Here is a 24107-nt window from a genome sequence, read left to right as displayed (position 1 = left end):
CGATCCCATACCCATATACGGTATGATAATCACTACGGAAAATGATAGATAATTCAAACAGACCGGTTTATTTGAGGTGAAAAGGGGCAGAGAACGAAAACCAGTTATGGAGGCGGCAATTAAAGATGTGGCCACAACGTTACAAGAATCGACGAACTGTGATGCAGGAATCAGCAGTGCACGGGGAATTGGACGGAAGTTGGATACGCCTATCCGTTTTTGTCAAGCTGTATGAAGCATTTTTGCTTAACCCTGTCCTTCTGGCAATTCAGCAGCGTCAGTGTGTGGATCGCACAATATTCATGCAAGATGGCTCTCCTCCGGACATTGCTGGTTATGTGAAGCAATTCCTGATCGTTCATAAAATCATAAACCGCCATTTTCGAACAGGATGGCTGCCACGTTCACCCGACTCAACCCGTGTGACTTTTGGCTCCGGGAATACCTGAAGAATGTTGTTTACAATGGGTGGATTGGGAATCTGGGGGACTTGAAGGCAAGCATGACGCACCACATTCATAGCATCAGCACAGACATCCTCTGAACTGTTGTGGAACATGTTTCCGAACTGTTTTGCGCTTCCAACTAATAAGGCGGAGGCCAACAAGGAGGAGGCCATATCAAACAACTTCTGCGTTAATCATCCGTAAGGTGTTTGTTTCATGAAGCTCCTCTTTTTCTTTTATCACTGTTATTGTTTTCTCTCTACACACGTATTCTTTAAACTGTTCGCCTTCCCAAAACCCTTAGTGTCTATTATTTCCTTTTGGCTAACAACATTCGTGTGTTTAACGATTAGGCCTTATCCCTGATAGCACTATCTGTCAGCATATTTTGGAGCTATTTCTTTTCCTTCGCCAAACAAAATTCTATTGTCTCACGATTGTTCTGGTAAAATATCAAGTCATTCTGACCGGTAGTTTTAAAGCATTTTGAAATCACAACTTTAATTATAATCACCCTGTATATAATTGAAACATTAAAAGTGCAATACACAATACGTATGTAATTGCAATTCGTATAAATAAAATACATAAAATGCAATACGTATATAATTTAAAAATTAAATGCGCAATACACAATTGTTGCTCACAACTTTTTTTAAAAATTCCAAATTGGCTTGCATCACGTTAACGGTTGGGCAGTACTGACCCATGATTATGATTTGTACACTGCTCAAAAAAAAAAAAAAAAAAAAAAAAAAAGGGGGGGGCAGTTTTATATCTCCCGTTTTACTGTGCCGATTGACAAAATTCAAATTGCGTTCTTCATGTCTCGAAAGCGCGACTTAGGATATATATTAGATTTATATGTAGCACTATTCTAACATAGGTATTTTGACACAAAATTGGACTTTTTCTGAAATAACATACCAATTTTTTTTTTTACATATTTCGATTCTACAACTCAAATTACGCCTAAATATGAAATTTTGTAAAATTTGGAGCGAAATTTACGGAGAAATTCACAAATTTATGTTGGCACTTTTTTTTCAGTTGCGCCAAGAATAGTTCACTTGGCGAACTGCTTAATATATGGCAACCTAGTTTCCTTTCCCAGGAGAGGAAAAAAAAGTCATCGTCGTTCCTTTTTTCCAAATCATATTCTTTATATTATATTTTTCATTATAACTGTTATTATTTTAAGTAATTTTTTCTTTTTCGAATTTCATTTTAATTGTTTAAGTTGCATGGTTTTTTTCGAACAAGTGTTTTAAAAATTTCTGTTTACCTATTCGAAATGCGTAAAGGTGCAGCGTTTATTTTTTTTTCAAATAGTTTTCTTTATATATATATTTTTTGTCATAGTTATTATTTTAAGTAATTTTTAAATTTTTATACTTTTATTATTTGTGTTGCATTGTCTCTTCAGATAATTGTTTTAAAATTTTCTATTTATTCCTTCGAACTGAGCATTTTAAATGTATTTATTAATATAAATTTTCCAGAATTTGATTTTATTTATTTGAATTGCGTTTCTTTCGGAAGAATACTTTGCAACCCAGACTACGATGCGTTTGAAAACTGCATATATTAAAGGAGAAAATACAGTAAAGCACAGTTAACACGCCTTTCAATGTTCCGTTCAAAAAAGATATATATAAATAAGAGAGATGTATAACCGACATTTTAACTTAGGAGGACTTGCATACACTGCTTTAAACAGTTTTATCATTGTGCCCATTGCTTTACACAATTTTATCCTACATTTGGTTTCTTAAAATGTTATTCATATTTTAGTCAAATATTTTATTTTTGAAATCCCATGAATCAAATATCATAAGATTAAAAGGTTTTAAATTTTAAAAAAATACAAATACTAAATTTTGCGCAAAAATTTATTGTTTCTTCTTATTTTCTTCAGGAATTCTGCTTTATTCTTGCTCTTTTTCTTTAGGCATTCTGCAAGTATATTAAAAAGCATCCAACTTTTCGAAATATCTTGGTATTTCTGACAATCATTTTAAATAAAGTTATCGCCTTCCATTTCATAAAGGCCCACAAACGGTCGAGCGGTAAAGTCGCTGAACACTAGTAGTTCACTTCGGGGTTCGAATCCCGGTAAACGGGCTGGTTGCATGCGCGTTTTCGTGGATTTTCTCATGTGTAACGTGTATGCCAGCTGGTTTCCCTTAGAAATTTCTTCACGAAGGCATCCTTCCTTTTAGGCAGATAGCCTTGCTTTGCCGTAACTTAATAATCCAATTCAATCCATTTTATCAGAGCCTTTATCAGTCTTTAGAAGCTAAGCATTTTGAAGGTATGAGATAAAAGGAAAGACTGTTTTCATCAAGAGGTTTTGGTTTATTTGATTAGGACAAAGCATACTAGGGCTATCTGCCTAAGAGGAGGGAAGACTTTCTAAGGCAAACTGGCTCGTATACACGTTACAGATGGGGAAAACCACGAAAACGCCCATGCAGCCAGCCCGTTCGCGGCTGCAGTCTAACCGAGGCTTTGCATGGTTGGTTTTCGTAGTTTACTAGGTTCTCTTTACAAAGGTTCTCTATGAAAGCATCTTTATCTATTATTTATTTACACTTCCATTTATACCGTCAGCTCTAGTAGAAGTTACAAATCAATTATATTTAATTAAGGATTGGATTGGATTATTTAATTATGGCTAAGCACACGAAAGTTATCTGCCTAAAGGGAGAGATTCCTTCGTGGACGACTTTCTAAGAGAAACTGTCTCGTATACACGTTACACATGGGGAAAAACCACGAAAACGCCCATGCAGCCAGCCCGTTCGCGGGATTCGAACGTCATACCGAACTACCAGTGTTCAGCGAACTACCAGTGTTCAGCGTCTGCAATTGCCCGAGCAGTTGACTTTTAATCTTACGTTATTCAGTCAGAAAACGTATTCCAAATGTTTTGTATTGCATGACAATGCATCTTTTTATTATATTACTGATGATTAGGATTAAGTTCTTGTCAATTACATTCTAAATTAGAATTTTAAGAATATAATGAAAATACGCTACGTACAAAAATATATTTTAGGATAAAAAATTAGTTGATTTTTTATGTTTTAAAACTTCTTAAGTTCATTTAATAAACATCGTATCCTCGTTGTTAATTGAATCCAGAATGTTGGGTGTCGTTTATATAATTATTCTTACTTGACCACAGAACCTGCTGGTTTATCCAGCCATTAAGTAGCTGCAGATCATTTCTACATAACCATTGAACTTCCATTAATTCAGTCTCTAGAGGGTTGTATGTTTATATCATAATTTGACTTTTATAAAAATGATTATTCTAAATTTTATGTTTCTATAAAATTATACTGTACTTTAAAAATATGGATGATAGTATCAGCCGCTCTTTCAGCCACTTAATAAGCAACAGTTTCCTTAGAAATAAATTATGCAGTTAATATCATAAAATATTTTCATAAAATTCAAATAAACATCAAACGAAAATTCTCACTTTTAGACAATTCGATTTAAACAGTTAAAGTAAAGTAGCAGACGATAAAACGAAGGTAAAAATTTACTCTTACAAAAATTTACTCTTATTTTTTTTTTTTTTTTTTTTTTTTTTAAAGGAAGAAAGAGAGAAATAAAAAAAAAATAGTTAAAAATTTCAATAATATCATCTGTAATTTTTAAAAAAATAGCTTTTCATATAGTATTAATAAATATTTATTACGCATCATTGAGGGAAAATATTTCATATAAATAATTCTCCCTAAAATTTTACTTGAAGTTTAAAGTTAAAAATAGCTGTGGCAATTCACTGTAACAAAAATCCATAAACCACATTTGGCGTTATTATCGCTCAAAAAAAATATGCCAAATTTCAAAACGCGAAAATATGTAAATTCATGTATATCTTAGGATATTTTGAATAAAAAAGTCTAGTTTTTTGCAGATACGCTTAAAAATACACTTACTTTAAGATGATGGTAAAAATTTTATAGGGTATAATTCAAAAAGTTTTTCGAAAAATTTATAAAAATTATTTAAAAATAGAAATTTAAAAAATAAAACACAAAAAATGGGTAAATTTATAAAAATTATTTAAAAATAGAAATTTAAAAAATAAAACACAAAAAATGGGTAAATTTTATTTGGAATGAACCGAAATTTCGAAATGTGAAAGGAAAAATAATAAAAGTTTAATAAAAAAAGAGATATGAATAAATATTTACCAAATTCAATTAACATTGAGGAGCTAAAATTTTGAGAGCCAATATTTTAAAAATTACTCGTACGATTTTTACAAAACTTGGTATTCTGGCATAATTTGAGACGTAGAATCGAAATATGGAAAAATATTGATATATTATTTCAGAAAAAGTCCGATTAAAAATTGGACTTCTCAAGTCGTTCTAAATTCACACTAATATTATTGCAATATATTCCCGTATTAAGCTTTCCATTTTTAATCAATGAAGTTATTTAACTTTGTTACAAATTCCATATTTTAATACTAGAAACTTTTAAATATTTATTCTGCTTTCCACCTGATGTACTTTGGCATACATTTAATTTCTAATACACATTTAATTAATAAATTAATAATTATGAGTGTCAACAGAATTTTCATAATTAACAAACAAAAAAATCAAACTCCCTTATATTCATATCCTGGGATTTTCAGTTCCCTTTTAATCCCCCTTTTTCACATATTGTTGCACTGTACTCAAGTTTTCATGTATGTAGAATTTATATACTTTGTATTGTATTTATGTCAATTTATATTTAAATGATAATTTTTACAAATTCTTGCATCACAACTCTAGTTAACAGAAGATGTTTCTAACACCTTGGCAAAGTCTTATCTTCAGCATATAGCTTATTTCCCAACCTAGTTTCAGGCTGAATTATTTGTAAAATTAATTACTTGAAATTTAATGAAGTAAAAATACTTTTTTAATTTATTCTTTAAAAATATTGCAAAAATTTTCACCTTTACCTTAGCATATCTTTTTACAAATAGCTCTAATAAGAAAAAATAAGAAAAGAAATTAACTCGATTTCGGTGATTGATACCTCGGTGCAAATTATATGTAACATTTTTCCAAAAGCATAGAATTTATATGGATATCAATAAATTAAGGATTATTTCTCCATCTAATTTTCTTAACATGTTTATTCCAGAATTTTCTTTCCACATTGTAGCGCTTAACTTTACGAGTTTTATATAATCATTCAATTTCTCTAGCCATGGCAACTTTGCATACCTTCTGACAAGTAAGTAGTTATATTTTTAACCACTGTATTTTAATTCCTGTTGACTATCAGTACATTATTCACTTGTTTTACAAGTGCAACTTTTATTTTATACTCAAATCTACGTAAACTAGCATTAAAACTTCAGTTATGCGGAGCTCCTGATCGATTGCTTGTTATAGATTGAATGAAATTAAGCTTAATGTTACTCTTAATTAGCTTGTTATTAATTTAATTATATTTTTCTAATTAATTGTATGTTCAGATATTTCCAAGTGCATTACTCAAACTTTTGCATCCCAATTTTTAATTTTTGGTTAAAAAAATAAGCTTTTATTTATTGAGGGGCCTAATTGATTATATTAATTTGCAGTGCTGTTTACTTAATTCTTTTCTTCTAGATAAATTTTAGAAAAAACTTCTTAGCATAATAATTTAAATTTATTTACAATTTATACGTCAGTGTTCAAACGCGTAGTAATGTTGTTATAATAGATTTCATGCTAAGCTTTTTTTTAAATTTAACTATTAATTTTTGCAAATATATACATGATTACTTTAATTAACAAAAAATATTTTTAGCACACTTTAACATGGAATGCTTTATAAATATTTAATTTATGTATTTAATTATGGCAAAGCACACGAGGGCTATCTGCCTAAAGGGAGGGATGCCTTTCGTGGAGGACTTTCTAAGGGAAACTGGCTCGTATATACGTTACACATGGGGAAAACCACGAAAACGCCCATGCAGCCAGCCCGTTCGCGGGATTCGAACCTCAGACCGAACTACCAGTGTTCAGCGTCTTTACCGCTCGGCCGCTGGTGGGCCTATTTAATTTATGATATTATTATAATAAATGAAAGATGTTTGTAATGCTAATATGTATGTTTACCAATACCTTTTATTTTCTTTGTTAGCTCTCGCATTTATTACTGTTATTCAAGTAATTAGCCTGCTCGTTAGATATTTTTACTTGTTCTTGTGATATGTAATTCTATTTATTTATTTTTATTTTCCTCTTGGCTACAATTGGCTTCGAAAAATTAAACTGTAACCCTGTAGGCAGCAGGGGTAAGAAATTAAGAAATTTTGATTGGGGCGCAGTTGGACTATAGCTCGACCCGGGGGGGATTTTCATTAGCGCAGTTGGAGTACACCCCGGGAAATATAGTACTGACCTTTTTTTTTTTTTTTTTTTTTTTTTTTTTTTTTTTTTTTTTAGCAGTGTACCTCAATCCTAATCCTGTTACGTATTATTTAAAAACAAATGAATGCGACAATGATGAAGTAAGAAAATGGATTTTTACGTAGCTAGGAGCATTATATTTTACGACTTTTCAATTTGGTGGCTAATCCACTAGCTAATGCAAACACTACGAAATAGCATTTATTAAACGCAATTATCGCATTTGTTAAAAGAATTGAATGTGATAATAATAAAGTCAAACAATAACGTTTTTCCTTGTCGTTAGCATAACTTTTTAGGATATTGTGTATATATCTTAATTATTAAATTTTAAAAGAATATGAAGCGTTGCCAGTTTTAAGGTTCTTTGGTGAAAGAGAAGTAGGCTGAAACATTTACCGCTCCCGAAGTTGATGAATTTTATTTAGCCTAACAAAACTCAGAGTATGTTCACCACATTTTAAAAAAGTGTAACATGGCTGCATAATAACTCCAACCCCGTGCATAACGTCTCTATAATGTGCACTCTTAATATTTTAGTTTTATATTTCAAGCATCATTGCAATATGTCCCATATAAAGTTAGTGAGGCTATAAACCAATGATATAAACTTAAGCTTCGAGAATTCGCGAATAGAGAATGTAAAATCTTTTGAGTGTAATTTGTGCATTGTGATGTCATGCGTTGCCATACGAATAATTTCCTGAAATAACGTAATAATGAAGAATTATTTTTAAAAAATAAAGCTACTTTGTGCATAATGTAAAGTAATTACTTGTGGTTTAGGACCACTAAAGTATCTGCGGACAGAAGAACTAACAGTGTTTTATTTACATTACAAAGTTTCGGAATCTTCATGTGTGAATTGCATTTACATAGCATATGTCTTAGTTGGAAATAATTTTTAATGGATACATGCAGTAAATTTACATAAATTCTCTATCTAAAATGCTGTCGAAATTCAAAGATCTTAATACAGAAGTAGCACAAACAATAAATTATTAGTACACAAAAAAATCAAAGGAGCTAGTGTCATATGATACTGCGATTACCTGACATTTTGCAGGTGTCTTTTAAACTAACGTTACAAATTAGCATGTAACATATATTTTAATGCATCATAAATGCGATAATATCCTGTATAATTTCTTGCACATGTTGTGAACAGTAATGCAAAGCAAAGGGTAATGCAGCAATGTAGCAATGGTTCCTCTGAGCTAAAGCTTACTCATGTATGAAATGTAATTGCTTAGGCTTAATATATAATAAGAAAATGCCTTCATTAATTAAGCCAAATAAATCTATTTTAATAAAACATAAATTTATGTGAACTTAATATTTGTTGACAGCTTTTTTGTATTTCTTTCCATAGGAGGCTTGTCGCGTTTTATCCGGTTTCATCCACTATTTTTATTTGGCGGTAGGATGTTGGATCGCCATCTTGACTCATGCGCTCTTCAAGGGATTCATCAAAGGAATTGTCGACGGCAGGGTGCGGTTCTACTTACTCGTAGGATGGGGTACAAGAAATTTTTATTTTTATTCATAAATAACCCAGTAACATAAAATAAGATGAGTTAAAATACCTATTCATTTCAGAAGTTTTATAACAGAAATTCAATTTCGATTTTTTTTTTTTTTTTTTATTTCCTTGTAAGAAGTAAAAAGGAAGTATTGTAATCGCGAAAAGTTTCAGGCATCATATTTCAAAGAAAATACCCATTTTGACCGCTATGGAATGCAATTTAACGATGTTTTTGCATGACATCTGTACGTAAGGACAGAATAAAAGAGTCTTCCTCTAAAAAATTATAAAACTGATTTAAAATGAATTTTGAAGAGATTTTTTCGTGGAGTCTGTACGTATCTCGCATAACTCAAAAACGAGTAGCCTTAGAACGTTGAAATTTTGTATATAGGACTGCTATAACATACAGATATGCACCTCGTATTTTGGTTTCAATCGGCTACACTAAACGCATATAAATATATGCATATATCTACTTTGTTATCCGGCTTAGTGATCTTTGTAAATTGTGCCCTTTTTGCTTTAAAAATAATTGAATTATGTTGTTCTTATCTTCCGATTAAGGTTTTCATGCCTTTAGTAAATCTGCATGCAATATTTTTAGACTTATCAACAATTTAAAAGATATTTAAGTGCGGCTAAGCCTAATTATTTTTGAGAAGACGGCCATGTTTATTTACATTTGAAACTTAAAAAAAAAAAAAACGGATTTGTTGCCAATCTAGAGAAATTAAGCTTCGCAACAACAAAGATAACTCCTTCTTTTATTATTGCGAATAAAATCATGCTTAATCCATTCTGGAATTTATTTGAGGAAATAAGTGTTTAAGATTTACTTCGTAATTTTTAATATAGATATTTTGAGTTTTTATGTATTTTTGCCTTGTCGGGAAGTGAGAACTGAATTAATTGAATGAAAAATACTGAATTGTCTGTGAAAAACTGTTTCTTTTTTGTTTTGTTTGCTTAATTTCTTTTATACCTCGTTTTAGATTTATTATAGTATTTGAATAGAACATGTGGCAACGATCAGATAATTCTTCAAATGATATAATTTTTTTGCATTCTGAGTTATAATATGAACGAAATGTAACGCTGTTAAGTAAACCTGGCGTCAGAGTGTCGCTATGGTAAACAAATATTGTGAATTTTAGAGAGTGCATTTTTTCTATTGTGGTTTATGCGCTATCGACGAAGTAGATTTAATTCAATTCAATAAGTTTAAATGAAATGCAAGAAAAAATGCATATAATTTAATATTTCGTACAAGGAAATCATGGAGTGTACACATCAGATTTTTTTATTTAATGAAACAAATAATACGTTTTCTTGGTGTATTATAAATGTAATGTATAATAACTATATAATAAATTAATTATGAGTTTCGTTTTAAGTTACAGTGCATTTGTTAAGGTTTTGCATCCCTATTATAAACTTCTGGAATTTAATCGAATGAACTCGACCAGCCATTTGCACATTTATATGGCACCCTTTGCACATAAGTTTATAAGCCTCAAGGACCTTTGAGACTTTTTGATGATACGGGTATTACTGAGCCCTTCCCCCTCCCACACACAGAAAATGAAACTAGGATGAACCAAAAATTCATGCTTTGACAATTAAGCCAGGTGCCGCGTTTAATTTTACTAGGGTTTCAAGGACTTTTTGGTCGCATTTAACGGGCTGATGTCTGCTTTTTCAAATCCTATATGACTTCATTTTACAACTAACCGAGAAGCTACAAAATCTTTAATTTCAAACATTCCCAATGCAACAAAATATTTGCTTGTGTAATTTTTTAGATTTCGTTTTGGTTAACGTAAAGGGTAACTAGTTTTTGTTTAGAAAGTCTACAAGGAAAGAATACAGCATTCAAGCTTCAGTCCTTACAGACTTAAGCAGTGAGTCCTAAATCATTTCTCACAATTAATTATCTGTCTATTAAGATTATTTTGAATACATCTTGATTTTCCTTTCGGGCCTTTTTACTTTTAATACCTGACTGCAATTATTTAGTTGCTTGACCAGGTATGAAAATTTCATGAGTATTTCCATGCTCCTCTTTTATGCTTCAGTTTAGTAGGTATAAAATTATCATACAGAAACATAAAAAATAGTCATAAAGATGTAAATATCTGTTCTTAAATATAAATATAATGTTCTCTCTGATAAATTTTATAATTTACACTAACTCCAGAGATAAAACATACATTTTATGGCCTAACCTACATCCTGATTTTTAACTTGCCATTTTTCTCAATTAAAGTATTACCGACATGCTCAGATTATATCGCTAAAATTACTCTAGTCTTTGTTACGAATAGGCAGATTATTTAATAGGTTTCTAATTTCACAGTTTGCAACAGTCTCAGTAAAGTAGGTTTTAAAACATTTTTTTTGGAAAAAGAAAAGTAACAGAAAATCTTTTTTTTCTTTTATATGCACTTATATATATATATATTTAACAAGCTAGGAAGTAATTACAATACTGAAAAATAGAACTTTCAAATTTATAATCTTGCTCGATTGTATCTAACATTGACATTAAATAATTGATTAATTAAGTTAAATTATAACAAAAAGGCAAAAAAATGAATTTGAAAAGTGATAACTTAAGAAAAAATATTTAAAATACTAATCAGAACAAAAGATATAAATTTTGTGTATGTTATGTAACAACATACTGAGTTGGCTGAGTTGTGAAAGTATTAATTAATTAAATGTAAAAATACAGTAAATACAACTTTGGTAAAGCCCTGTTTTATCACGTCAGAGTTAAACCTTTTCAAGAACTGAAAAAATCAGACGCCGATACTATAGTTTTATCTCGCATACTAGATTTGTTTCTGTTAGTCTCGAGCTAGTAGAGGTATCGAAATTAATAATTTTAAAATTATTTGTAGCTCTGAAAATTAAAGATGTCACCTCTACATATCCAATCTGCCAAAACATAGTAAAAATTCAAACAATGAAAGCACCATCCAAATAGAAAATTAATGTACCGAAAATTCCGTTAAGTATGAAAAACAAAATTGGCGGAAAAGGCAAAAAAGGAACTTATAACATGGAAATTATCAACAATAGCAAAAAAATGGTAACTTATACAGTCTGGAATAATAGAATCAAAGCTATTTATTCGCATCTAATTATAGAAATATGTAAATAAATAAGCCAGAAAAATTATTACGTACTCTATGCTTGTAATCTAAAAAATGTCCGTTGAAAAATGAGTGTGAAAAAGGATGTCAAGAAGGAATGTGAAGCATAGTTACTATTCGCTACTTTTAATCTCGCCAAGTAATACTGGAGAAAGAATTTACAAATACTAAAGAAGAACTGCAAACCTCAAAATGAAATTCAGTAATTAATTTTTGGCAAAAGCTAGGGAAAATGAAAATAGAAAACTAGAACACAGTGGCAGTTCTTCACGTTCTTTTGGCTTAAAATGACAAATTTACAGGTTTCTTATACTATAAATCATTTTTACTCATTCGCCTCATTGCTCCTGTTAGGTTTAAAAACGGTCTTCATTACGTAAAAAAACATTCAAATTGCTCCAACATTTTTAACTGTTCCTTTTTTAAATAAATGACTTAAAAACTTGATTAGTAATGTCTGTGAAAATAAAATAAATTCTTCTTGCTATTGCTTAAGTTTTATGCAAATAATTTTGATACGAACTAATTGTTTGTAAATTGTAATTCATATAACGTTTTTGGAGATGTTAGTCTTCTACTTAATAAGTTTTAGATAAATTTCTTTTTTGAAAAAATAAACTCTCAGGTAGTCTCACAATTGCCAACGAGCTTCTCCCACATGCCATTCGTACTCTAAGAATAAAACATATAAAAATGAAACACATAAAAATAAAAATCTTTTTGACGTGTAATACTGAAAAAAATAAAAAACCTATAAATTACAAAATTATAGTGAGTTAAAAAAAACCTAGTTGAACTATACATAAGAACTTCGAAAACCTAATTTACTTGTTCGTATAAGTTACTCGGCATTTTAGAAATAATCTCAATTACAAGTTTAAAAAAAAAAAAAAAAAAAAAAAAGAGGGCTGACTCGAAAACTTGGAAGTCCTATCTTATCTATACTTTTAAACTCTATGCGCGTTTATCTGTCTGTTTATTTATTTGTGACATGAATTGAGATTCGAGAAAGATACCCCTCGATTCCAAAAATTCGTGAAAGCCAATTCGACGATTCTCATCTTCGTAACGACTTTTAATCAGCCGAGATATGAATTAAAAACTCTGCAAACGTTAATTCTCGCACTCATTTTTTTCGAGTGGCAACTGTCTTGCGCTCTGCAAATAAAAATATGCTTTGTTTCGAAAAGTGTTGTCACTGCTCGCTTTCAAATCTTAGAGTCTGTTCATAAGAAATTTGTAAGTTTTACAAAAAACGAAATAAAAATAGTATTGCCCAAACATTAAATATGTTTCTATGTTTGTACTCTGCTTGATAGTTTTGCCATATCGAGAAACATAAAACAATCGTTGAAAAATGATGGGTGAATAAAAGTAGTACATGCTGTAAGGTAAATTACACTCATGTCCATAAATTAAGGATAATAAGTCACGCGGAAATCGAACTCTAAAATGGATATATAAGGAATACAGGCAAAGAAGTAAAATTGTTCGCAGGCGCTTTTTAAGCTTTTCAGTGCAATAACCGAATAGTTATGACACAAAGGACGCATTTGGATGATTTTTTACTTGATAGAATTATCGGGCGTCTGGAATGTGGGCGTACCCAACTGGAAGTATCAGACGAACTTGGAATTGCCCAGAGTGTCATCTCCAGGCTTTGGCAACGATTCCAAGATGATACTAATGTGAGTAGACGTTACAGCACAGGTCGTCCCAGAGTTACAACGCCGAATGAGGACCGATATTTGGCAGTTACTGCCAAAAGAAACAGGCGTAGCACAGCCTAAGACCTGTCTCGCCAGCTCTCTTCAGCCACTGGTACGACAATTTCAAGGCAGACCTTGTACAGACGCTTAGAGCAGATTGGTCTATATGCTCGTAGACCTGTCAGATGCGTTCCATTTACTGCATCTCACTGTCGCCTGCGGTTAGCCTGGAGTAGTGAGCACATTGGGGGCACCGCAACAGTGGGCTTGTGTGATGTTTTCCGACCAGTCCAGGTTTAGCTTGCAGTCTGATTCTCGCCGGACTTTCATATGGAGAACTCCAGGTACCCGTTACCACCAAGAAAACATCATTGAACGACACCGTTACAGTGGTGCAGGAGTGCTCGTTTGGGGTGGAATTATTCTGGGTTCCAGAACTGACCTGCATGCTCAAATTGGAACCATGACAAGCCAAATCTATCGGGACGTCATTCTGGAACAACATGTACGTTTGCTTCGGGGCGCTATGGGCGCACAATTTGTTTTATGGATGACAACGCCCGTCCTCACCGTGCAAACATCGTAAGTGAATGCCTTCAATCGGAGGATATCACCCGTATGGACTGGCCAGCATTCTCACCGGACTTGAATCCAGTAGAGCACGTGGGAGGCTTGCTTGGCCGACGAGTTGCAGCCCGTCAACCTCCTCCTACATGTCTACCGGAACTTCGGAGAGCATTGCTTTTTGAGTGGTGTAATATCCCCCAAGATCAGATCGATAATTTGATACTCAGCATGCCTAGGCGTTGTACGGACTGTATTGCATCGTCTGGGAGACATACAATGTATTAACAATCATACCAACTATGTAATATTGGTTTTTGTAAATAGGTTTTTTTTTTTTTTTTTTTTTTTTTTTTTTTTTTGTAATTTGCTCCAGGGAGAAAAAATCGCTAATTTTTTTTTAATAATGTCAAACATATAGCATCTTTTTTGCTCTTTACCTTTTGTTTAATAAATAAGCCTTACAAATAAGTCAAATTTGTTTTGCTTCTAACTCTTCCTTTGCCTGATTTTGCATTATCCTTAATTTATGGACATGAGTGTATTTAGCAAGATTATTACCAAGATTATTTAGCCAAGACCGGCACTTGGCTAAATAATCTTGGTCCAGTCGTGTTGAACTGTTTAACATAAGCGGGGCAGAGCTTCCCGTTAGCATAATTCACATGTGCACATCAGTATCGCCACTGAGAGAGGAGTTCAAATAATGAACCAATGAGCTTCTACTGCTCTTGAATCTTTGAAATTGTGGAATGATAGCATGTTGTTCTTTATGTTTTATTTTTCGTTTGCTACACAGTTATAAGTTATATTTGTAAAGCGTAAAAATTCTGTTACCATTTTAGTAGAAAATCTCGTAGTATTTTCATTTTATAAGTTTATTTATTTATGCTTGAATATTATTTGTATTCTAACACCCGTGGATTAAGAGAATTCTAAGTGTACATTTTTTTTTTATTGAGCTGAGAATAACTGCAAGTGTTACTAGTATTTTCTTAAGAGTCAAAATACACATTGTGAATGATCTGATGATCTAAATTGCGATTATACCTATTGTTAACATTAAAAGTTACATGTGAATAGATTGAAACTATTCGTTATAAATATGATACATCCATTGTGTTTGAACAGTATTTCTTGCGCAGGCAATACATTCAACAGTGAACAGTTAATAATTTGAAATTTAACGCACTAAATATGTAGAAATGCAAATTAGGAAAATTCATTTTGAATAAAACAGCACTGGCTGTTATTAGAGAATATATTTTTCATATAGACTGCAACAAAAATTGCTAAGACTTCTATTATTTAATATATAACCATGCTTCTATTTGATCTAACTTCGCACTGAACATTTTCACAAGAAATCCACAATGCGTTAATTATTTTGTACAGTAAATTGCGTGGCAAAACGTTTTCAGTGCTTAAAGTGTTGCGAAGGTCATGTAAATTGCCAGATATATTAGTATAAGCCCATTGGCCCATTCAGAGGCTACTCCCTCGATAGCTATACAGATGTACACTTACGAAATATACCTCTGGTTAATGTTACAAGGTTGTTTTAAAGACAAAATACCGTCAAAGCTTTCTAGGTCGTTTTTAAAACGAAATGGCAAATGATCTTAAACGCTAAAACTTTGCTTACAAAGTCGTTTTTAAAACAAAATGGCAGCCTATATACATATACCAGAGATACTACAAGTTATATATATATATAGAGAGAGAGAGAGAAATATAGATGTATCGACATCAAAATTTAATTAATCAACAAAATTTTCTTTTCAGGTCTTCCACTTATTTGGGTAGGGGTCGTAGTAGCATCTTCACCCAATTACGGTTATGAAGACAGGTATAGTTCTTTATTTTTACTTAATTAAACTATCCTGATTAAATGCTTAAAACTAACTTCATATCCTAAAATTCGATCTCTCTAATAAAACTTAATATTTATAATAGGAAGGTATATCTGAAAACATACCTCTTTTTTTCGCTTTCAGCCAGTACTTAAAGCATTAAAAATAATATTTATATTAATGTAATATATATTATCCTGGAAAAGTTCAGTCAATTTTAAGTGATCGAAAATACCTTTAAAGTGTAAATATGTGATTTATTTTAACTCGAAAACAAACTCTCGAAGAATACTATGTAAACAGTGATCTAACTCCAGCTATATGTTCTTAAATACCAGAAGGAACAGCTTTTGCAATTCTTTGTGTTGTTAATATATTTTAGAATGCAAAGTTAAGTCGTAAAACTTGATATAGGAAAATCACAAAATAATCTTATTAGTTATCATGTAAAAGTGACTGAAGTTTAAATTCGGTTAATATATGTAGTATTTCTGCCATTCTAATAAATCTAGAAATTCTAATGAATCTACATTCTACAAACTGCACTTGCATGAGCAAGATCTAAATTCTAGACTAGATTTCTACCAAATTTAAATATGTCTTTTAGAATTAATTAAAAAATAGAAAGGCAAAATGAAAAAAAAAAAAAAAAGCTTTCAAATTTATATTACGCACAAAGGGGCGTTTTTTAACTTTTTTTTTTTTTTTGTGTGTGTGTTACCTTTATTTATTAAATATCGCGTTTTTCGCACTTAAACCATATAAAATTAAATTCAACATCAATATCGCAAAATATTTAAAAACAGCATATCTGTAGAATTTCCGATAGACAGTCTCTATCGCTGGAGATGAGTTTTTTTTTACTGTGTTTCCATTGCTCGCTTTGAAATCGTTGAGTTTGTTAATCAAAAATTCGTTAATGTTTCACAAAATATCAAAGAGTTAATAAAACAAATTCGAAATTCAAAATTCGGGGTACCAGTTGCACATGTTCGAGTGGAGGATTAAGTTATTTAAAATTTCATGGCTCTAGGTAAAGCCATTTTTCATAATGCAAGAAACATACATAAATTCATGGATATTCTTCATCATTTAATTTCTTTAAATATAACACAGGGGGATAATATTTGGTGGCAATAATTTGAAAAGTGATTCAGACTTTCATAATGATAAGCAAAATACCGTTTTAAGACTAGTAGCCCTGCTGGGCTAATAATAGCAGTTTTGTGTCAAAAGTTATAAGCATTTGCATTGATTAAATTATTTAGTATACCCTTAATGTTTATTTCAAATAAACTTTTAAAAACATTTAGTTTCCTTCAGTGAAGAATCTCTGAAGTAGTCAATCATAAGCAGCTCAAAAGAATTCTATACGATAATCATGCAATTATAAAGAATATTTATTTTTAGTGTTTATTGCATCATTCCTTCATTGAAATTGTTTACTCGCGTGTAGAACGCGTTTTAAAAGTAACATAATATTTGTTCCTTTATTCTTTTCATAAAAAATTATATTTTATTTGGCAGTTCAATAACATATAATTTAATCGGTTTTCAACTAAAGGATGTTAAGCGTTTGTAACATATTTAAAATAAATGCTTTGAAATGTATACCATAATTTAATTTTCTTCTATGTTATTTCTACAGTATCAACAAAACTAAATTGAGTTTGATCTGCAAGGCTTTTTCATTTACAACAATATGCTATGGTTAATATATGCAACGATAAGTTACGCTGATTGATACAAAACTGTTATGGACTTCAAATAAAGTACCGCCTCTGGTTGCGTAGTCTTACCCAAAATTTAATTTAATTTTTATATGAACGCAGAAATCTTAAATGCGGAAAGCATAAATTTTTGAAATTCAATACAGGAGAATGAAGCCAAAAACTCATCACATATACATACAGACATAAATTATTGTAAAAATAGTAAAAACTTGTTGGAAGGACCCTAATTGACAAGGAGGCAAAACACATGGTTTCATCTCTTAATGCAAAAATCACTTTGAAAGAAACTACAAAATCAAGTTTTTAAACTAATGATTCCTAAGAGTCAAAATTTGGGTCATTAAGCAAAACACTAAGGTTTCACGAATGGGATAAAACCTCACGAAATCAAATTTGACATCTGAATAAATATTTTTTGCGGATTAATCTGTGCTTGATTTTACTTTCCGATATTGCCCTTATTCTCGTCCTCTTACCAATCAGTATAGTCAAAATCGTCGAAAACATCCTGCCTATGTTACATTGTTTCCCCACTTGATTAACTTCCATCTTCTAATTAACTTCATTTTGACTTGTTTTTTCAGCTGTTTAACCACGGCGGGTCACTGTTTATCTCTGATGTTTAAAAAAACTATTCAGAATTTTATACAGACTTAATTAGCATTTGTTTATTAATCTTTCATTATTTTATATAATGTTCGAATTTAAGACTAGTATAAGACAGCTTTTAGGACAAGATAAAGCCATAATGTTTTTACTTGCATGCTAAAGAACCTAGCTATTAATAACTTTAATTTTAAAGATTAATTAAAATAAATTTTTATTATTATCAACAAAAATTAATCTACTACACTTTAGAAAGAGACAACAAAATCTGTAGCCAATATTCATCAGGCTTTCTTAATTGAAATTATGTTCTAACAAAATTACACAATTTTTTTTCCCTATGATAAATAAACTTAATTTCAAAGAATTATTTATACATATAACAATTCTTAACAGAAATTCATGAAAAGACCTTCACCATTATAAATTATTAGAGTTCAGTTTTCAATCATTTATTTTAATCTTATTGCCTTATATTAATTAATACATGGAATAAGATTCATATCTAATTGCTTTGGGCAATCACATTGAAACTTATAAATATCATTATTGTGAACATGAATTCGTAATCATAAAAGTGAAACAATAACCCGTGATAGGCGTAGATTTTTGGCTGTGCCTATCACAGAAACTCTATCGATTTGGAGGGCGAACAAAGTACCTCTTCATCAGGAGCAAAGAAATCTACGCCTATCGCAGGCTGTTGCTTACTTTTATGATTTATTTAAGGCGTGTTTCTCTTATCTCTTGATAAATTCATAAATAATAAAAATATGATATTGCACTAAAATCCTTTATTTACATTAGATAGTTCATTCACATTTAGATATAGAATACTCCCTATAACCCCGCGGCATAGAATATGTATGTTTTGCTGCAATTTAAGGAACTTAAAGAATGAAAAACTGAGTCATGATTTCTAAACCGAGTCACTGAATATTTTCCGGTATAAAAGAAGCAAAATATTTTTAAACAGGTGTATGGTTGGACCTACCAGAGGGCTGAGATGTTCATTAGCTTGCCCATTAGCATTCATTAGTATGGTAAGTGCATTAGTTCATTTTTTTTTTGTCATGAAAATTGCATAAATGAAGAGCCGGTTATTTCTTTAATTTGGTATATTTCTTAATTCTATAAAATACACATAACGCCTAGTGTAAACTAAATTTAAGTACTAGTAAATTCTTCTTGGAAAGTAAGAAGTGTTTTTCATAAGTCTAAAAAATTTTTTATACTTCATTTGCATATGCTTTCATTCAACCTAATTTTTAAATTAGAAGAAAATTTTAATTAATTTATATCAAAAGTAACAAACATATTTCCTTTTTGTTGGGACAGAGTTCTTTCATTTGGAGCATTGTCATTTGTTGCAATCTGACTTCTCCTCAAATCAAAAGGATTGAAGTTGTTCAAGAGCTTAAGTAAGTGTTCTTCTCTAACTGATAATTAAAAGTGTTTCTTAAAGTTTTCAACAATTCTTGTTCTAATTTTCACTAATCTTATAATCTTTTCAATTTTTATAACACATATTCTCAGATGATAGAATATAAGGAGTTCTAGTAGTAACTGATATATTTACTAACTTCAGCGTTGTCTCCTCATGAAACATTGTCAAGTTAATCATTGTGATTTTTGCAACTTAAGGGAATCAAAATTATTGCATTTTTGTTGTAAATTTAGTATTTTTGAACGCAAATATTTCCTTTAGTACTTTCGAACATGAGCTTAGATTCAGTATTTTTAATATTTGATCGATCCTTACAAATTAAATTATTTTCACAAAATGATTCGATGTTATTTTGTCATTCAAGGTATGTATTTTGCAAAATACATCTAAGTAAAGTAAATTATTAAAACTGTAACATGTCCTCCACAAAATTTCTTTTGTACGGAAACAAAATATTATCATTAACTCAACCATAGCTTAATAAGTTAATTTAGCTGCTTTAATTAATAAAATATGGAAAAAGATGAGTGTCACGATAAAATTTTTATATTTTATGTACACATTTTCTATATTATAAAAAATGAATAATAACGCCTATTTCTAATACAGATACAATGAGCATAATAAGGCACAATCAATGTTACATGTTTAACAAGAATAATGACAGACTAAGCGTACCTTATTAGAAAATAAAATGCAGTTAGGTTTTTGATATTAAGAGATTTAGATCGATCAGTGTAATTTTGGAATCATATCACTGCACTTGGAGACAGCTAAATTGCTAGAAAATTCCGGTTCTTGAATTTTCTTTCAAGATTTAGAAAAATAAGGTCTGCAAGTTATTTTGATGGAATTATCAAGCTTTTATGAAATGTAATCTGTATACCCAATGAGTCTTCTCAAAAATGCAAATTTTTGGAACTCTGTTAAATTAGAGAAGAGAAGCAAAATAGCAACAAAACGTGACGAAGATGTTCTTTTAACGTAGAACTTTATATAGATTTCGTTACCCTCAATTTTATATTAAAATACAGCAAAACCGCATTGCATTCGTTCCAACAGACGGCAATATCTGGAAAACGGTATTTTTGGTAGCATAATGAAACGTCGGTATTGAATGTCATCGATAATCATATCTTTTCTTAAGAAAACCAAATTCAGGGAAGAGCAAACTCATTTGAAACCCTGGGTAATTATCTCAGTCAGGTTTTACTATATTTCTAAATCCAAAATATCGTATTATCATTCATTTATTTAAAGCATAGTTGAAACCTTTTGATAGTAATAATTTTTATGTATTCACCTTGTCCACAAAAGTTGTTAACCGATCTTTATTTTTGCAATTGTTTGTAGTTATGCTTTAAATTAGAAATGGTTTTGGAGGACTGAACATTTGTTATACTATTAATAAATTTCCTCATAAAATAGGAGAATATGACTTAGAATATAATGCAAAGCATTTAAAATAAATAACAAAGCATTTAAAATAAATAAACAAAGCATTTAAAATAAATACACAAAACATTGTGTATTTATTTTAAATACTTTATTTATTTGTTCTCATTTCTGTTTCCTAGAAACTAGTTTAATGAAAAATAAATTTTAACTATATTAGTTGACATAAATCATTAATTCTCTTTGAGTTCACTGAACAGAAATTTTCCTTTTACATTTTCTGTAAATAAATGCACTGAAATTACTTTTTTGCAATATAAATTATTTTTAAATCATGAGATAAGGATAAACGATGATTTAAAAATTATAGGGTTACACTTAAACTGATAATAATATTTTAGTCCTATAGCTGCAACAAACATGAAACGAGTTGTCGCTTTGTCTGAGAAAAACAACGAGGTCTTGAGAAGGTAAAACACAAGTGGATGCTATTCTGCTACAATGACCACAACTAGTGGTGATGAAAAATAAATAAAACTTTCAATTTGACGTAAACTTTGAACAGTAGACAAGGACACTAGAAACATTCTCATTAACTCTATTGTAGCATCAGAATTAATGTGCAGGCAGCGAGAAACCGCAAAGTCGGATAATTACGTCTATTAGAGCTGGCAGGAAACTAACCTCATAGCGCGCACGCAACGCCAGATTCTCTGTATTAAGTCCTAAAACGACTGAAATTATAAATAACTAAAGATTCATTACAAAATAAATAGAAGTGTCTAGTTTTCAGATTTTTTAGTTCAGTGTTATTTTTTCCATCATTTTGTTTAAATTAAGTTTCAGTTAAGCGAGATTTTACTGTACTTATGCTCTTTTCAAATTCTACTATCTCCTAACTTCAGTTTAATATAACTCCCTTCCCCATGAATTTTATGACATGAAAGAATTCATACTATAAGAATTCTCATAGATTTTATGACCTCAGAGAATTATATTATTATAGCAATCAGTATTTTCTAAAAGATATTTCAGTGCATTTAAGAATTAAAACACAAAAATTTAATGTTTTCTTTACAGCTGTAGCACAAAGATGCTGTGTTTCTTATCCATGTTTTTCGTGGGTATCTGGATACCAGGTATTGTCACCTGGTTAGAGCTTGACGTCATCAATCTCAGAGGGTGGCGAAAATTGTTCCAAATTTTTAACTCTTGGTTGGTAAGTAAAATTTAAAAAATATTTGATTAGTATTTTTATAGTAAAAACTAAAATATTAAACCTATATGGGAAAGAAATATATGAAACTATAATTTTTCTTCATCCAGTATTTCTTATCAATGGCTGAAGAGGATCAAATGAAGATATAAATAGATATAAAAAAGCAAAAAATTCTTTCAAAATTTAGTTTAAATTTTTATCAGCCATTATTAAATCTTGAAACACTTGATCTTGCGTAATTTCTGTGTTAAATTTCATTAACTATACAACATTTTTATTTTACATGAGAGTAGTTCATGTGGTGTAAAATTTTTAAGGTTATAACAAATAATGTAACTAGGAAATAAAGAAAGATCAAATATAAGAGAAAACGAGGAAAGATAAAGAAAATAAAGATCTTTATAAGAAAATAAACTTTTAAAACCTTTTGAAATGATTTTGAAAGTACACGGTAAAAAAAAAGTCCGCTCTTTACAGGCAAAAGTTTTGTAAAGTTACAGAAATAAAAAAGTTACACAAGAATTTCCTGTAATGGTAACAGGTTGAAAGCAAACTGTGGCGGATACAGCAGATTTGCCTGTAACATTACAGATAATGTTTCAGTAGCCGCGCGGAAGAATCACGTGACTGACTGAAAATTAGCCAATCAGGAGAAAAGTGTTTGAAAGCTAGTTGCAGAAAAAAACATGGCTAAATGCATGCTGCTTGTATAGCGCAGGTAAGTAAGAAAATGTTTACAATTACTGTTTGAAATATTTTTTTGTTCATTTTATGCAGATTATTCTCATGCACTTTGCACTGTTACATGTAGTGAGTAATTATTTAAACGTTTAAGCTTAGCGATTAATTAATATCAGTGTTCGTAATGTCTAATGAGTTGAAAGAGTGCAAAATATTTATTCCAAATGCAGATCTAATAGTAGTATTTTGTCATTGTGCATCCGATAAATTACGCCTTAAATTGCCCGTATTATTATAACTAATTATTCCAAAATTTAATCACTATTATGGTATTTAATTGAACCGGTAATGTGGTTGTTGAAAACAATATTAATTATGTTAGCGTTCGTTTGCAATCGTATGACCAAAGAACGTTTGACATCTTTTTCCCGGCAGGCCTTGCGAGAAAAGTTTATGTAAACATTTAGAATTCTGAATGTAATGTATATATTTTTTGCTTACTAGGTTTAGTTTATTCTTTCTTTAGGATTACCTGATTAATTATACTTGATTTATAATTTAGTCTAATAATATGTTTATGTACGAGTGTGTTATGAAGTAAAATTACAAAAACTTGAACAACGCGGTCGAGAATCTCATTTATTCTTTAGTGTAATAATATTATTTTTTTCACTGGTATTAATTTCTTACGAAAATGTTATAATTCCAAAATGAAGTAATTATATTGATTAAAAATATGTTGCATCAAATACTTTTCGTAATGTTCTGTTTTACTAACTAGATGCAACTTAATTATTCCATATATTTTAATATACCAATATCAACAGGGGAAAGATGGAAATGACCTAAAATATTTTTCTAAAAATTCGTTAAACTAGTTATAAACGAAAACTAAAATTTTGTACATTATATTCAAAAATATCATTTCATTATTATTTTATAAATGACAAAATTTATAATATTGTATAAATATCTACCACTGCATACTTATAAGTTTTAAACATTTAATGTAGAATTTATGTTGATTTTATTTTGCCCAGTTTTAATACAGTTTTGAAGTATGATAGTCTTGTTACTAGGATAGCATGAATCTGCTAATATAAGTTTAATACATTTCTTGACAAATGTTTCTCTTATTCATGTAATATAATATATAAATCATAAAATAAGTTTTCTTTAAAATAAATTATGATTGTTTATTGGAATTTAAAAGAATTCTGTATCTGTATGTTAGTATTAAAAATAAAATAATAATTAAATTTTAATGAAGCATTGATTTTAGCATTTAACAATGTAAATATATATACTATATACCCACATGAATAAATGGAAGTGCAAGC

At 30.2% G+C, this 24107-nt stretch overlaps 1 protein-coding gene across 6 annotated transcripts in view; it reads left to right on the top strand.

The window, feature by feature from the left end:
• Positions 1 to 24107, top strand: part of LOC118196921 (uncharacterized) — a 251923-nt gene that overhangs the window by 179927 nt on the left and 47889 nt on the right. For 5 of the 6 annotated variants that reach the window (XM_085822089.1, XM_085822092.1, XM_085822088.1 and 2 more), the window contains 5 exons: positions 8247 to 8394; positions 15619 to 15682; positions 19002 to 19068; positions 19364 to 19446; positions 21948 to 22086. In XM_085822089.1, coding sequence (XP_085678215.1) covers positions 8247 to 8394; positions 15619 to 15682; positions 19002 to 19068; positions 19364 to 19446; positions 21948 to 22086 — 501 coding nt within the window. Of the gene's footprint in view, positions 1 to 8246; positions 8395 to 15618; positions 15683 to 19001; positions 19069 to 19363; positions 19447 to 21947; positions 22087 to 24107 lie in introns of those variants that run through there. The other variant, XM_085822094.1, reaches the window with a different exon arrangement.

Source organism: Stegodyphus dumicola, chromosome 8, assembly GCF_044657685.1.
Source record: "Stegodyphus dumicola isolate Sdum_Otavi_A_Nest chromosome 8, ASM4465768v1".
Classification (NCBI taxonomy): domain Eukaryota; kingdom Metazoa; phylum Arthropoda; class Arachnida; order Araneae; family Eresidae; genus Stegodyphus; species Stegodyphus dumicola.
Note: the sequence above shows the minus strand (reverse complement) of the source record. Positions and strands in the feature narration are given on the sequence as shown.